The sequence below is a fragment of the Pseudopodoces humilis genome, chromosome 7 (assembly GCF_049639895.1).
Source record: "Pseudopodoces humilis isolate 2021_Gansu_Grassland_sample_001 chromosome 7, ASM4963989v1, whole genome shotgun sequence".
Taxonomy (NCBI): domain Eukaryota; kingdom Metazoa; phylum Chordata; class Aves; order Passeriformes; family Paridae; genus Pseudopodoces; species Pseudopodoces humilis.
In genome coordinates, this window is record NC_142206.1 from 8,372,217 (window position 1) to 8,384,649 (window position 12,433).

General features: G+C 58.3%; 2 protein-coding genes across 2 annotated transcripts; one reads left to right on the forward strand and one right to left on the reverse strand.

Moving 5' to 3' along the window:
* The first annotated feature begins 894 nt into the window (after positions 1 to 894).
* On the forward strand, positions 895 to 6,647 carry VWCE (von Willebrand factor C and EGF domains). Its single transcript, XM_088057870.1, has 20 exons — positions 895 to 1,004; positions 1,448 to 1,542; positions 1,610 to 1,699; positions 1,967 to 2,095; positions 2,200 to 2,316; positions 2,383 to 2,499; positions 2,899 to 3,027; positions 3,127 to 3,434; positions 3,509 to 3,602; positions 3,691 to 3,773; positions 3,972 to 4,059; positions 4,168 to 4,253; positions 4,393 to 4,510; positions 4,877 to 4,962; positions 5,133 to 5,229; positions 5,298 to 5,380; positions 5,531 to 5,621; positions 5,708 to 5,790; positions 5,899 to 5,989; positions 6,094 to 6,647. The coding sequence occupies exons 1-20, from the start codon at positions 895 to 897 to the stop codon at positions 6,624 to 6,626; spliced, it is 2,628 nt and encodes an 875-aa protein (XP_087913996.1). The 3' UTR covers positions 6,627 to 6,647.
* Positions 6,648 to 7,071: 424 nt separating this feature from the next.
* On the reverse strand, positions 7,072 to 9,245 carry LOC102102519 (pepsin A-like). The gene is made up of 9 exons (XM_005528964.3): positions 9,091 to 9,245; positions 8,854 to 8,998; positions 8,552 to 8,669; positions 8,321 to 8,439; positions 8,028 to 8,227; positions 7,791 to 7,907; positions 7,579 to 7,717; positions 7,412 to 7,504; positions 7,072 to 7,324 (listed from the first exon to the last, which is right to left on the reverse strand). Exons 1-9 carry the CDS (start codon positions 9,144 to 9,146, stop codon positions 7,175 to 7,177), a joined length of 1,137 nt encoding a protein of 378 aa, XP_005529021.2. The 5' UTR covers positions 9,147 to 9,245; the 3' UTR covers positions 7,072 to 7,174.
* Positions 9,246 to 12,433: the final 3,188 nt, after the last annotated feature.

The window sequence follows — 12,433 nt, forward strand, 5'->3', positions numbered from 1 at the left end:
GTGCCAATGCAATGTTGGCACCCTGCTTTTTTTGGGATAAAAGTGCTGCTGGCCAGGGCTGGATCATTGTTTATACACTGCCACTGGTCATGGAGCTGCCTCCCAGATATTTGGGATCACATTCCCTTAGGACAGGAGTTTCCCACTGTTGCATTGGGTTCCTAAAAAAATTGGACTGACGTCCCCCCCCCCCCCCCCCGGAGTTTCCATTTGGAAGGGGGCTGTTTGGGTGATCCCAAACCTTGGGCAGGATTTTTTGGGGGAGAAATCCATGCTGGATTGGGAATTTTGCAGGCAGCAGTGCCCTTTGCTCCATGGGATCAATCATTTACCTGCCTCCAATCTTCACTTCATTCCCTGCCCTGGGATGGGGGCACGGGGGGAATCTGGGGGTCACCGGAGCGGGGGTGCCCCGCAGCATCCCTCTGGCTCCTGGATGCACCCCACCATCCCGGCTCCGCCTGGCCCCTTTCTCCGCCGCCTGGGTCCCCGTGCAGGGCTGGGAAAGCAGCCCAGCGCCTCCAGGAGAAGGAGGAGGGGTGGGGAGAGGCCATGCCGGAGCTTTGCCAGATGTGGGAAAGGAGAGAAGGGGGGACGCCTTTCCCGCTGCTTCCCAAACTTAGGGGGGACCCCCTTCCCCGGCCCACAGCCAGGACAGGAATGGCCGGGATGCCACCACTCGTCCCAGCTGAACGGGACAACCTTGGGGTGACTCCAGACCCCCCGTGTGGGTTTGGGGGGGGTTGGGTGGGTGCCGCTGGCGACCCCCCCCGCTCTCGCCCCCCTCCAATCCCGCATTGTTCCCGGCTCGGCGGGAGGAGGAGGAGCAGGGCCAAGGGCCAGCGGGAAGGCAGGCGGGAAGGCGGGCGCCGGGACGTGCTGGAGCCGCCTGTCATGTTGGTGGAGCTGCTCTTCCAGGCTGCCTGTGTGTCCCTGTTCCTCTCCAGCGGCCAGGGCAGGGTGTATCCCGCGAGGAAGAAGCCGGCCAGCTTTGCCGTAGAGAGGTAGCTGGATCCCCTCCCTTTTCCTTCTCCCTCTTCCAGCTACACCTGGGATGGGCAGCGTGCCGAGCTCCGGCTATCCCTGCTCGGCCGGAGAGGTCCCAGCCGGAGGGGCTGGCACCCCGCAATTCCCTCCCTCTTCCCAGGTCCAGCATGACGCTGCTCCCCGCATCCCCGTCCTTCTCCCCACATCCCTGTCTTGCTCCCCGTATCCCTGTCCAGCCAGGGCACGCTTCTCCCGTCACCACGTGCTGGGGGGTTCCGCATGGCTGGGAAGTGGTCGGTCCCTCTCTGTCCCACTTTATCCTCTGACCCCTGCCATGCTCTGCTTCCCAGTACATGGGCACGCCCTGACCGCTCCGATTGTCCTGTCCTAGCGTTCCTGGGACCTTTGCTCCATGCAAGGGGCTCGGGACAGTGTGGCCTCAGGCTCTGGTGTCCCACAGGCGCCGCGTGGGGCCCCACATCTGCTTCCCAGGCTCCAGCAGCGGATGTTGTCCCGGCTGGATGGTGTCCCCGGGCAGCGGGAAGTGCACCCTGCGTGAGTACAGGGGTCTGGGGGGGCTCGTGGGCTCCTGTTCCTATTGCCAGAGCTCCTATTCCCACAGCGCTCTGCTCCTTCGGCTGTGGCGGTGGTTCCTGCATCGCTCCCAACCTTTGCATGTGCCCGGATGGAGAGCAGGGAATCACCTGCCCAGGTACTGACAGAAGTGGCTATGCCAGGTGCCCTTCCCTCGCCACGCCATGAATCCCAAGGGATGGAGATGGCCATGAACCCGTGGGCACCGTGCCCAACCCTCTTCCCTCTCCATGCCACAAATCCCAGCAGATGGATTGGTGGCCGTGGCTCCTTATCACCTCTCCCCGGCACTGCCCCCTTCCATGGGGGATCCATGGAGTGGGATGGGAAGCAGCTGGTCCTGGGGTGGCATGGGTACCTCATGGACACTGTGTTTGTGTCCCAGAACCTCCGGGAACATGCGGAGAGTACGGCTGCGACCTGTCCTGTAACCATGGTGGCTGCCAGGAGGTCGCCCGCGTGTGTCCCGTTGGCTTCTCCATGGCCGAGACGGCCAACGGCATCCGCTGCACCGGTGAGCAGGAATGGCATTTCCCAATGGGAGTGGGCATCCTGATGGGAGTGGGCATCCTGATGGTGCCCACACCCCAAACCTGACCGTTCCCTGATCCCCCCTAGACATCGATGAGTGCCAGAGCGCGGCCTGCGAGGGGACGTGCGTGAACACGGAGGGCGGATTCACCTGCGAGTGCGGAGCCGGCCGGGAGCTCTCTGCTGACCGCCGCAGCTGCCGGGGTGCGCGGGGTCCCGGGGGGGCGGCCGGGGCTCCCAAGGGATCCTGACCCTCATCCCAACCCCCAGACACGGATGAATGCCAGGCCACGCCGTGCCAGCACCGCTGCGAGAACAGCATGGGCAGCTATCGCTGCTCCTGCCGGCCTGGATACCACCTCCACGGGAATCGGCATTCCTGCGTGGGTGAGCACCGGGATGGGGCCCTTCCCATCAGTCCCTGGGGAATGGAGGTGGCCCTGAGCCCCTGAGCACACACCTTTCCCTCTCCATGCCCAAGGGATGGAGGCGGCCACTGAGCCCCTGCATGTATGAGCACCATGCTCAACCCTCATCCCTCTCCATGCCATGAATCCCAAGGGATGCAGGTGGCCGTGAGCCTGTGGGCACTGTGCCAGAACCCCTTCCCTCATCATGCCACAAATCCCAGGGGATGGAGGTGTCCATCAGCCCATGACCACAGTGCTGCCACCTCATCCTCACCCCTGTGTGGGCCATGCTGAGGGCCCATCCCGGTGCTCCAGGCTCTTTCCTGGGCCATGCCCTGGGGTGCAGCACCTCCTGCCACATTCCCTTATCCCACAGATGTGGACGAGTGCCGGTGGCCTGGCGCACGCCGCTCCTGCCAGCACAGCTGCCACAACATTCCCGGCAGCTTCCGCTGCTCCTGCCGCCCCGGATACCGGCTCAGTGCGGACAGGGTGTCCTGTGAAGGTATCCGTGTCCTTCTCCTGGCTGGGGGAGAAGAGTGCTATGCTCCCATCTCCCTGCCTTCTCCAAGTGATGTCTGTGCCTTTCTGATTTCCTTCCTAGGGTACCCTAAATCTATCCTGGCCCCGTCACCCATCCTGCAATCCCTGCAGCATCCACCCACCCTTGTCCTGCTCCCTCCTGGCTCCCAACTGCTCCCGAGGGGCTCCCCCTCTCCCCACCTCCCTGTGGCAGCTCCTGGTACCCAATTCCCTCCCTCCTCCCCATCCCTGTCCCCTGAGCCGTCCCCACATGCCATGGGAGCCCCCAGCACCTCCATCCCACCATCCCATCGTTGTTGGCACCGGGGGATCCCTCGGGAGCCCGGCATTCGCTGGACAGAGCCAGGATGCCAGAGCTGCACCTGCCAGGTGAGCATCCTGTCCTCCCACCCCTTCCCATGGCACCATGCCGACCTGGGATGAGCCACCACGTGTCCTGGCAGGGGGGACGAGTCCTCTGTGACACTGTGAGCTGCTCCGTTCCCTGCTCCCACCCGCTTCCCGCTCCAGCTGGGGGTTGCTGCCCCACCTGCACGGGTGAGTCCCAGTCTCCTGATCCCCCAAATTCCCGGGATGGTCCCCCTTGAATTCCCAGGGTGACACCCCTGACCCCCATGGCTCACAGGGTGCCTGCACAAGGGGGTGGCCAGGGCCGAGGGCGATGTCTTCTCCCCATCTGATGGGAATTGCACCATCTGTGTCTGCTTGGTGAGCTGGATTGGGATGTGAGAATCCCCCCTCATCCCTGGGAACCTCCCAGCCCTGGAGACCCTTATCCCTGGGGACCCTCACCCTGCATCCTGGCTCAACCATGGATTGGGATGCTCTGGAGTGGATGACACCCTCCCATCATCCCTTCATGGGGAATCAGAGTCCTCTTTCCCAGCCCCATGCCCCCCTCCACAGGCCGGGAATGTCTCCTGCCTCTCCACAGAATGCCCCTCAGGATCCTGCCCCAGTCCCTCTCTGGCTGACTGCTGCTCCTGCAATCCAGGTGATCCCAGGACCCCTAGTCTGGGGGAGTGAGGACCTCCGGGCTGGGCTGGGGCTCAGGGAAGAGCCGTGTTTGGCTCTACAGCCCCGCTCCTTTCCCTTTTCCCAGATAAGTGCAATTTCCAGGGACGCACGTATGCACACGGAGCCCGGTTCAGCTTGGATGGGGACGACTGCACCACCTGTATCTGCCAGGTGGGTCCTGGATGTCCCCAAAGATGAGGATCCCCAAAGCTGGGAAGTCTCCAGTGCTTCCCTGCACCTGCTGGGGGCATCCCAGCTTTTCTCAGGGCTGATGGTAGGGACAGCAGGTGACCCATTCCCGTGTTCCCAGGGAGGAGAGGTGGAATGTTCCTTCACTCCCTGCCCCGTGCTGGATTGTCCCCAGCACCAGCGGCACCTGGGTCCTGGGCAGTGCTGCTCCACCTGCCGGGACCCTCCGGCCCCCACTGGTGAGTCGGGATAAGGGACAGAGCTGGGAATGGGCAGGAAGGGACAGGGAGAGGGATGAGGGGGAAAAGCTGGGGGAAAGGGGAATGGCATGGCATGGGAAGAACATGCTGGGATAGATGATGTGGGGGACACTTGGGGATGGGGAGAGTGGGATGTTGGGACATTTGGGGGTGGGGTGTGGGGAAGGACAGGGTGGGATGAGGGGGAACAGCTGGAGACAGGGAGGGTGGGATGTGGGGATATTTGCTGATAGGAAGGGTGGGAGGTGGGGAATACCTAGGAACAAGGAGGGTGGAATACAGGGAACCCCTGGAGACAGGAAGGGTAGGTTTTATGGGACAGCTGGGAACAGGGATACTACCCAGGTTGCTTCCTGGATGACAATGGCGTGGAGTTTCCCGTTGGACAGATCTGGTCTCCAGGCGATCCCTGTGAGTTATGCATCTGCCAGGTGAATGAGAACCTGCTCTGCTTCATTCCCTCTTCCCTATCCCTGCCCTAGCGCACGGCTCCTGCCCCATTCCCACCCTCGGGATGCCCGTGGCGTGGCAGGCCCCAAATCCCCCAAATCCGGCGGGTTTGGGAATCCCGAGGTGTCCGTCAGGGTGTTCCCGCCTGCAGGCAGACGGCTCCGTGAGCTGCCAGCGCACGGATTGTGTGGAGACGTGTCCTTATCCCATCCGCATTCCCGGGCAGTGCTGCCCCGACTGCTCTGCAGGTGAGCGTGCGCCCGGAATTCCGGGATTCTGAGCCGCCCGGGGACCGCCTGAGCCCCTCTCCCCGCAGGCTGCACCTACATGGGGAGGATCTTTTCCAACAACGAGACCTTCCCGTCGGCGCTGGATCCCTGCCTGAGCTGCATCTGCCTGGTGAGGGCTGGGCCGGGCATTCCCAGAGGATTTGCGGCTCCCGCCCCATGGGCTGAAGCCCGGTTTTTGGCTCCGTTGCAGGGAAAAGCTCCGGGGGCGCTCCGGGGTTCCTAACGCCCGGCCCTCGGGGGTCTCTCCCGTCTCTCGCAGCTGGGCTCGGTAGCCTGCTCGCCTCTGGAATGTGCCATCGTGTGCTCCTACCCCTTCCACCCCGAGGGTCGGTGCTGCCCCGTCTGTGAGGGTACGAGCCCGGGCGGGTCTCCCAAAATCCCACCGAGCCCCCCAAATTCCCCCCGAGCCTCCCAAAACCCCCTCTGGTCCCTGCAGACTGCAACTACCAGGGCAGGAAAGTGGAGAACGGCCAGAGCTTCATTCCCGAGGGACAGCCCTGTACCCGCTGCACCTGCCAGGTGAGACCTGCCCATTCCCACGGGATGCCCGTGTCCATGGAGCGCCTGTGCCAGTGCCACTGGATCCCAGGAAGGGCTGGCAGGGCTGGCTGATCCCTGTTTTTCCAGCTTGGAGAGGTGAGCTGTGAGGAGAGGCCATGTCCCCGCTCCTGCTCTGAGCCCCACACACTGCCCGTGGGCTGCTGCCCATCCTGCCCAGGTAATGGGATCCCCAGATCCATCCCCTGGCACCTGGATCTGACCCCTCCAGACTGGGGTCCTGGTGAAAGAGGAAGGTGCTGACCAAAATCCTCCCTCTGTCAGCCACAGACATCCGGCTTCTGCTGCAGGGCAGTGACCTGTCCCCATCCTCATCCCAGTCCCCCTCCTCATCCCAGTCCCCCTCCTCATCCCAGTCCCCATCCTCATCCCTGTCCCCATCCTCATCCCAGTCCCCAGCCTCATCCCTGTCCCCATCCTCATCCCAGTCCCCATCCTCATCCCAGTCCCCATCCTCACCCCCATTCCCATCCCAGTCCCCAATCCCTGAAGATTCACCCCCTGGCACCCCTCAACACCTCCGCTACCGCCTGGCCCAGCTCCTGCTTCCCACCACACTCCCCCTTGGCCCCTCTCCAGGAATTTGGGGTGCTGGAAAGCCTCCTCTGACCACTCCCAGTCCCTCTGGATATCCCTTGGCACCCGCTGTGCCTGCCGATCTCCGCTGTGAGGCCACAGCTCCCCCCGATCCCACGGGCAGCCCTGAGGCTCAGGGATCCCCTGGGAATGAGGATCCCTCTGCAGTGCCATCGGACAGCCCCAGGTTCCAGGTGCCAGGTGTGCCTGGAACTCTGTGAGGAGGACAAGGAGGATGAAGGAAAGGAGGAAAAGGGGGTCTGCAGGACCAGCAGGCCTGGCCCTGAGGAGGGGGAGGGCAGCTGTCCCCCTGCCACCAATAAAGTCACTCTGGTATTTATTCCCTGTCCCCTCCTCCCTGCACCCACCAGCACGTGGAGCCCTGGAGCTTGTCCTCTGGGAATTTTGGGATGAGCGGCTTTCCAGGGTGATGAGGGCAGTGCTGGAGGTGTTCAGCCCCCTCACCCTGAGTGGGGTTTTGGGACAGGAGGGACATGTCCTGCCCCAGGTCCCCAAGGCTGGGAGCTCCTCAGGGATGAGCAGAGCTACATCCAGGCTCCCATCCTCAGGGCACAGGGATATCTTTGGCAGCTGAGGGTGGCACCAGGGACACACCTCATTCCCAGGGATGTGGCAGCCTTTCCCAGAGAGACACAGCACAGAGGGGCTTCTCCACACCTTTATTGTCCTCAGTGCTGGCAGGAGCACTGGAAAAGGGACAAGCCCTGCCAGCCTCTGAGATGGGAACACCTGGGATTCCCACCCCAGCTCAGGGCAGCCGGGACAGCCCCACCTTGTTGTTGGCCCTGTCGAAGATGATGTAATATTCCCGGATAAAGACATCCCCCAGGATCCAGAGCTCGCCCTCCTCCGTGGGCACATCCATGCCTTGAAATCCCAGGGTGCAGTACCCGTTACTCTGCTCCGAGGACATGGAATGGGGTGGTCACCAGCTGTTGGATCCCTCCCTCTATCCCCACAAACCCATTCCCGGTGGGATGCTCACCCTTAACACGTAGGCTCTGGGTGGCACCGGGAATTCTTTGCCATGGATGTGGAAGATGAGGTTGGGAAGGTTGCTGACGGCCTCACAGCTGATCTGGGGAGGATGTGGCAGGTTAGTGGCCATTCCAGCTGGGATCAAATGTCCTAGGGAGCATCCTGAGGCCTCACCTCACCACTGGAGCTGGCGCCAAGGAGCCTCATGAGGGTCCGGAAGGCCCGGATAGGAACAGCCAACAGAGTGGTTCCCGTATCCACGATGGCCTGGCATCCCCTGGAACAGGCCACTGCAGCCCCGTTGAAGGAGACACTGGGAAGAGGGATGCAGGGTGAGCCTAGACTCCCCAAAACACCAGCTGGAGGGCAGGGAATACTGGGAATACCTCTCCATAGAGATCTGCCAGTAGGTTTCGGCAGAGAGCGGGATCCAGGAGATGCCTTTGGTGGTGTAGTAGGGATCGATGGCACCGAAGAGGACAAAACTCCCACCTTGGCTGTCCCTGGAAAGGGGGATCCATGTGGGGTGGATCCCAGCCCGCCAACGCCCCCATTCCCATTGGAAAATGGGGCCAGTGTGAGGGAAAAGGGAAAAATCCTCAGCAGCTTTGGCTGGGATTTACCTGCTAAGGTAGACAGAGAAAAGACGCCTATCCACAAGGTTTTCCATCATCATGTTGTCGAAGACAGGGGTGGCTCCGGAGGAAGCAATGCTTGGGAATGCCAATCCCAGAATGCCATCAAAGGGGGTGTAGTAGAAGAAATCCCCTGGCTCTGTCTCGGCCAGCCCAAAAATCTGGTGGCGGACGTTGATGCCGGCAACCTGGGAGAAAGGAGACAGATGTGGGTTGGGCACAATCCCATGGGATCCCCATGGAATCCCGTGGGATGAGGGGGCTGGAGCGCCTGGCCGTACGTTGACGGTGTCGTATCCCAGGACTCCTGTCATGCTTCCTGTGCCGTAGGCGATGAACAGGGTGTCATTGGTGCTGAGGAATGTGGAGGATTCCGCAGGATTGAAGCGGTTGTGATTCCCTGTGGGGGTGGGAAGGACAGGGGTTGCCTGGGATTTGTCCCTTGGGAAAAACTGGGCAGAGCCATGCAGGACTCCCAAAGGACACATTCCAGCCTCATTCCAGACACCTACTGCAGGCTGGGCTGGAGCAGAAGACTGAGGGAACCCAGAGGTTGGAGGAGCCAGTATCGAACACCACGGTAAATTCCTGGGGTGGGGTCCCAATGGAGATGGTGCCAAAGTACTCATCCTGTTAGAATGGGATTGGGAAGGGGTTAATGGGATGGGGAAAGGAGTATGGATAAGGGGCTAAGGGGATGAGTTAAAGGGATGGGGAATGGACTAGTGGGATGGATAACAGGCTAGTGGGATGGGGAAGGAGCCAGTGTCCCCCCCGTGCTCCCTGATCCCAGCTCCCAATCCCAGCCCCTCACATCCATGTAGTTCTCCAGGGGCTCCACAGCGATGCCCGGGAAATACTTGGCAGCCAGGTTGTAGGGATGCTGCTCCAGGTAACTCTCCAGCAATCCCTGCTCCTGCAGCCTCTGCCGCAGCGACTTCATCCTCCTCAGTGGCACCCTGTGGACAAGGACCGGGATGCATCACCGGGATGCGCCACCGGGATCACATTGCATCCACCATCCCAGTTTTGGAGACCCCCTGGGGCTCACCTGGTCTGGAAGCCCTGGGCCAGGCCCACCAGGGCGAGGAGCAGGAGCAGCTTCATGGTGGGAGCTCACAGAAAATGTGCCTCCGATCCCGGCCCCGCTCCTTATATCCCAGCTCCGGTGTTTGGCCGGAGGCCCCGATAAGAAAGGCAAACTGCTCCTGGGATGGTTATCAAAACGTCCTTAAGGAAGGCAGAGGGGGAATGTCAAGCTGGGGGATCCCCGTATTCCTGGCACGATTCAGGCCACAGGTATGTTGGGATGGGCAGGAAGCACTCCCAGTTACTCTGTGGGAGCTAGTGGGAATGCAAGGCTGCTTGTCCCCTGAACCCTCTAATTCCTTGCTGGAGGGTTTGAGCCAGACACTTCCAGGAATGGGGCAGCCACAGCTTCCCTGGGAATTCCATTCCCAGGAATGCCTCACCACCCTTGCAAGGAAGATTTTCTTCCCAAATCCCATCTAACTCTGTCTTCTGATAGTAGGAAGCCATTCCCCCTTGCCTGTCACTCCAGGTCCTTTTCCAAAGTCCCTCTCCAACTCTTGTGGAGCTCCTTAAAGCACTGGAAGAGGCTTCAAGGTCTCTCCAGATCCTTCTCCTCTTGTCAAGGCTCCGTGAAGAATTTTCAGGCTGCCAGGTCCAGACTTTGCATTCTGGGAATCAGCCAGGGCTTTCTCCTTTTCAGCCCCCTACAACACATCCCACCCTCCTTTTCTTCCTCAGGGATAATCTGGTGTTCCATCCCTTTTCTCCCAACATCCCCCATCCAGGTTCTTCTTCATTTCACTCCCCCAGGGTAACCTAGCACCGTATCCTGATTCTTCTATCATTCCGAGCTGGGATGGGGCTGATTCCAAGGGAGGAATGCCAGCTCCAGCCTTAGGGAGCCTTTGATCTCCTCCAGGACAAGGTGACCGTTCCAGAACCCACTGATCCAGCACGTGGGGCTGTGACCAAAGCCAAGGTGTCCAGTCCTGCTCCGGTGACCTTCATCCAGAGGCATCTGGATGGAGCTTGGCTTTTGCTCAGCTCATCCCAGTTTTCCCCCAGTTTATGAACTTTGGATGTGGGAATGGAGTGACAGGACAAGGGGAATGGCTCCAAACTGGAAAATGGGATATTGGGAAGAAACTCTTACCTGTGAGGCTGGTGAGGCCCTGGAATGGATTTCCCAGAGAAGCTGTGGCTGCCCCATCCCTGGGAGTGTCCAAAGCCAGGTTGGAGAAACCAGCCTGGAATGTGTCCATGTAGATTTTGGAGTTACCAAGTTTTCCTCCTTTTTTTGGCCAAAATAGTAGAGAAAGTAAAAATATGAAGTTTTTCCAGAGCTATTTATCTATTGAATTCCCAGAACTGCCATCCCTGGGGATCAGGATTCCTGTTTTTCCAATGGAAAAAACAACATTATGGGGAGTTTTAGGACAAGCTTATTGTGCTGCTGGTAAATCCTATCAAAGCAGAGCAATGGATCCAACAGGGATGGATTTTTGTATGGATGATATCCACAAAAGGAAGAAGCTGTGGAATTCAGGACTGGGAAAAAAATGGGAATTGCTGTTTAGCACTAATTAAATCCAGAATAAAATCTGGGAGGATGGAAAAACAGCCCCTTTTAGGGTATGAAATGTCTTCCTTGGAGAGAAATCCTGGATTTTCCCAACTCTGGCGGGGAAATGGAGGGCGTGAGATGCTGGATCCTGGAATAATCCATCCCGGTGCTGGGAGCTCCTAGGATGGGAGCAGGTGGCCTCCCTGCCACAGCTTTCCATGGCACCAGAGGGCACCACATCATGCAGAGATCCCAAAACCCCCAGCTGGAAAGATGGATCTGAAAGCTTTTCCTCCTGGTTTATGCAGCCGGGGCCACATGAGGATTCCCGGGCAATAAAACCCTCCCAAAATTTAAGTGTTTACTGGGAAAATTTAGATTTTAAATGCCATTTCGATGTGGAAACACCCCTTGGGATGAATTTAACCTCCATGGGAATCACCCTCTGGATCAAACAGGGATTTTCATGCTTTTGGGACATCAAAACTTGTTCCGACAAAACTTCCTTAATTTTATCTCTGCAGCCTCCCAGAAAAAATCCCCTTATGGAGACAGAGCTTTTCTTGGAAATGGATTAGTGAAGTCAACTTTTCCAGGCCCTGTTCCCAGTTTTTCTTGTCCCTTCCCTAAAGGCTTTTATCACCCGGGTGCTTTATCGGAGCTGTCAGATGAAAGGATGGAAATCTGACGCTCCCGAGGTGTCAAATTTCCGGGATTGGCTTAAAAATATTTAATTAACTTATCAAAGAAGCCCAGGGATGTTGGCTGATCCTTGTGGGAATGGAATTCTGCGGAACAGGACCTCAGGGTGCTCAGGTCACCTTTCCCTACCTGCTGTGGGCGATTTTTGCTGGGATTAAGATGCCATCCAAGGGAAAAAAACATGTGGAACCATCTTTTGTGGAAATTAAGGATACTAATAAGCAGCTAATGGGAATATCCTTCCAAAACCACCCGTTTATCCCAAATTTATTTCTGGATAACACTTTTAAATGGGTATTTTTCCATTTCTTCCGTGCAAATCCAAACACAATATTCCCTCTCCTCAAACCTTATGTTTTCATATAAAATGTTAATTAAACATTTTCCACCTTTTCCAGGTCTGTGGAAACTGCTCCAAAAGAAGCCTGGAAAATGTTTTTTCCCCTTTGGAATGTCAAGTCCCTTTTCTTTCCCATGGCACTGGGGGTTTGACCCGGTTATCAGCCACACTGGGAACAAGTTGTCCTTGATTTATCCAGAATTATTTGGGATCATATGACTCTCATTTTTTACACAACAGCTCTCAGGTGACGGGATCAGAGGTGCCTTTCCCAGATCCCAGCACTTCTGGAACAGCTGGGTGACCTTGCCCAGACTTCCAAAGTCTCCTGAAGGAGTAGAAATCATGGAGCTCTTCCCCTGCCTCATCCTTGCGTGTGTTTTGGGAATGTGGAGTTACAGGTGGAAAAGTGGAGCATTTTCCAAGTGTACTTTGGAAAAGTTGGATTTGTGGAGTGGGTGATGGGACTGGAGCTTTCTCATGAATATTCCTGTGTCATGCCAGGAGGAGCTAACCAGGTATTCCGGAGGAATTTGCTTTGATCTCTTGGATGCAGCTGGAAGAACCTGGCATTTTATGAATTATTAGGATATTGGCCAGGTCTGTATGTGCTTCCTAAACCACTTCCAGCCTGGCCTTGGACACTTCCAGGTATGGAGCAACTGGAGCTTCTCTGGGCATCTTGCTTTGCCACCTGACAGGGTAGGATATATTCCCAAAATCCAATTTAAACCCGCCCTGTGTCCATGCGGAGCC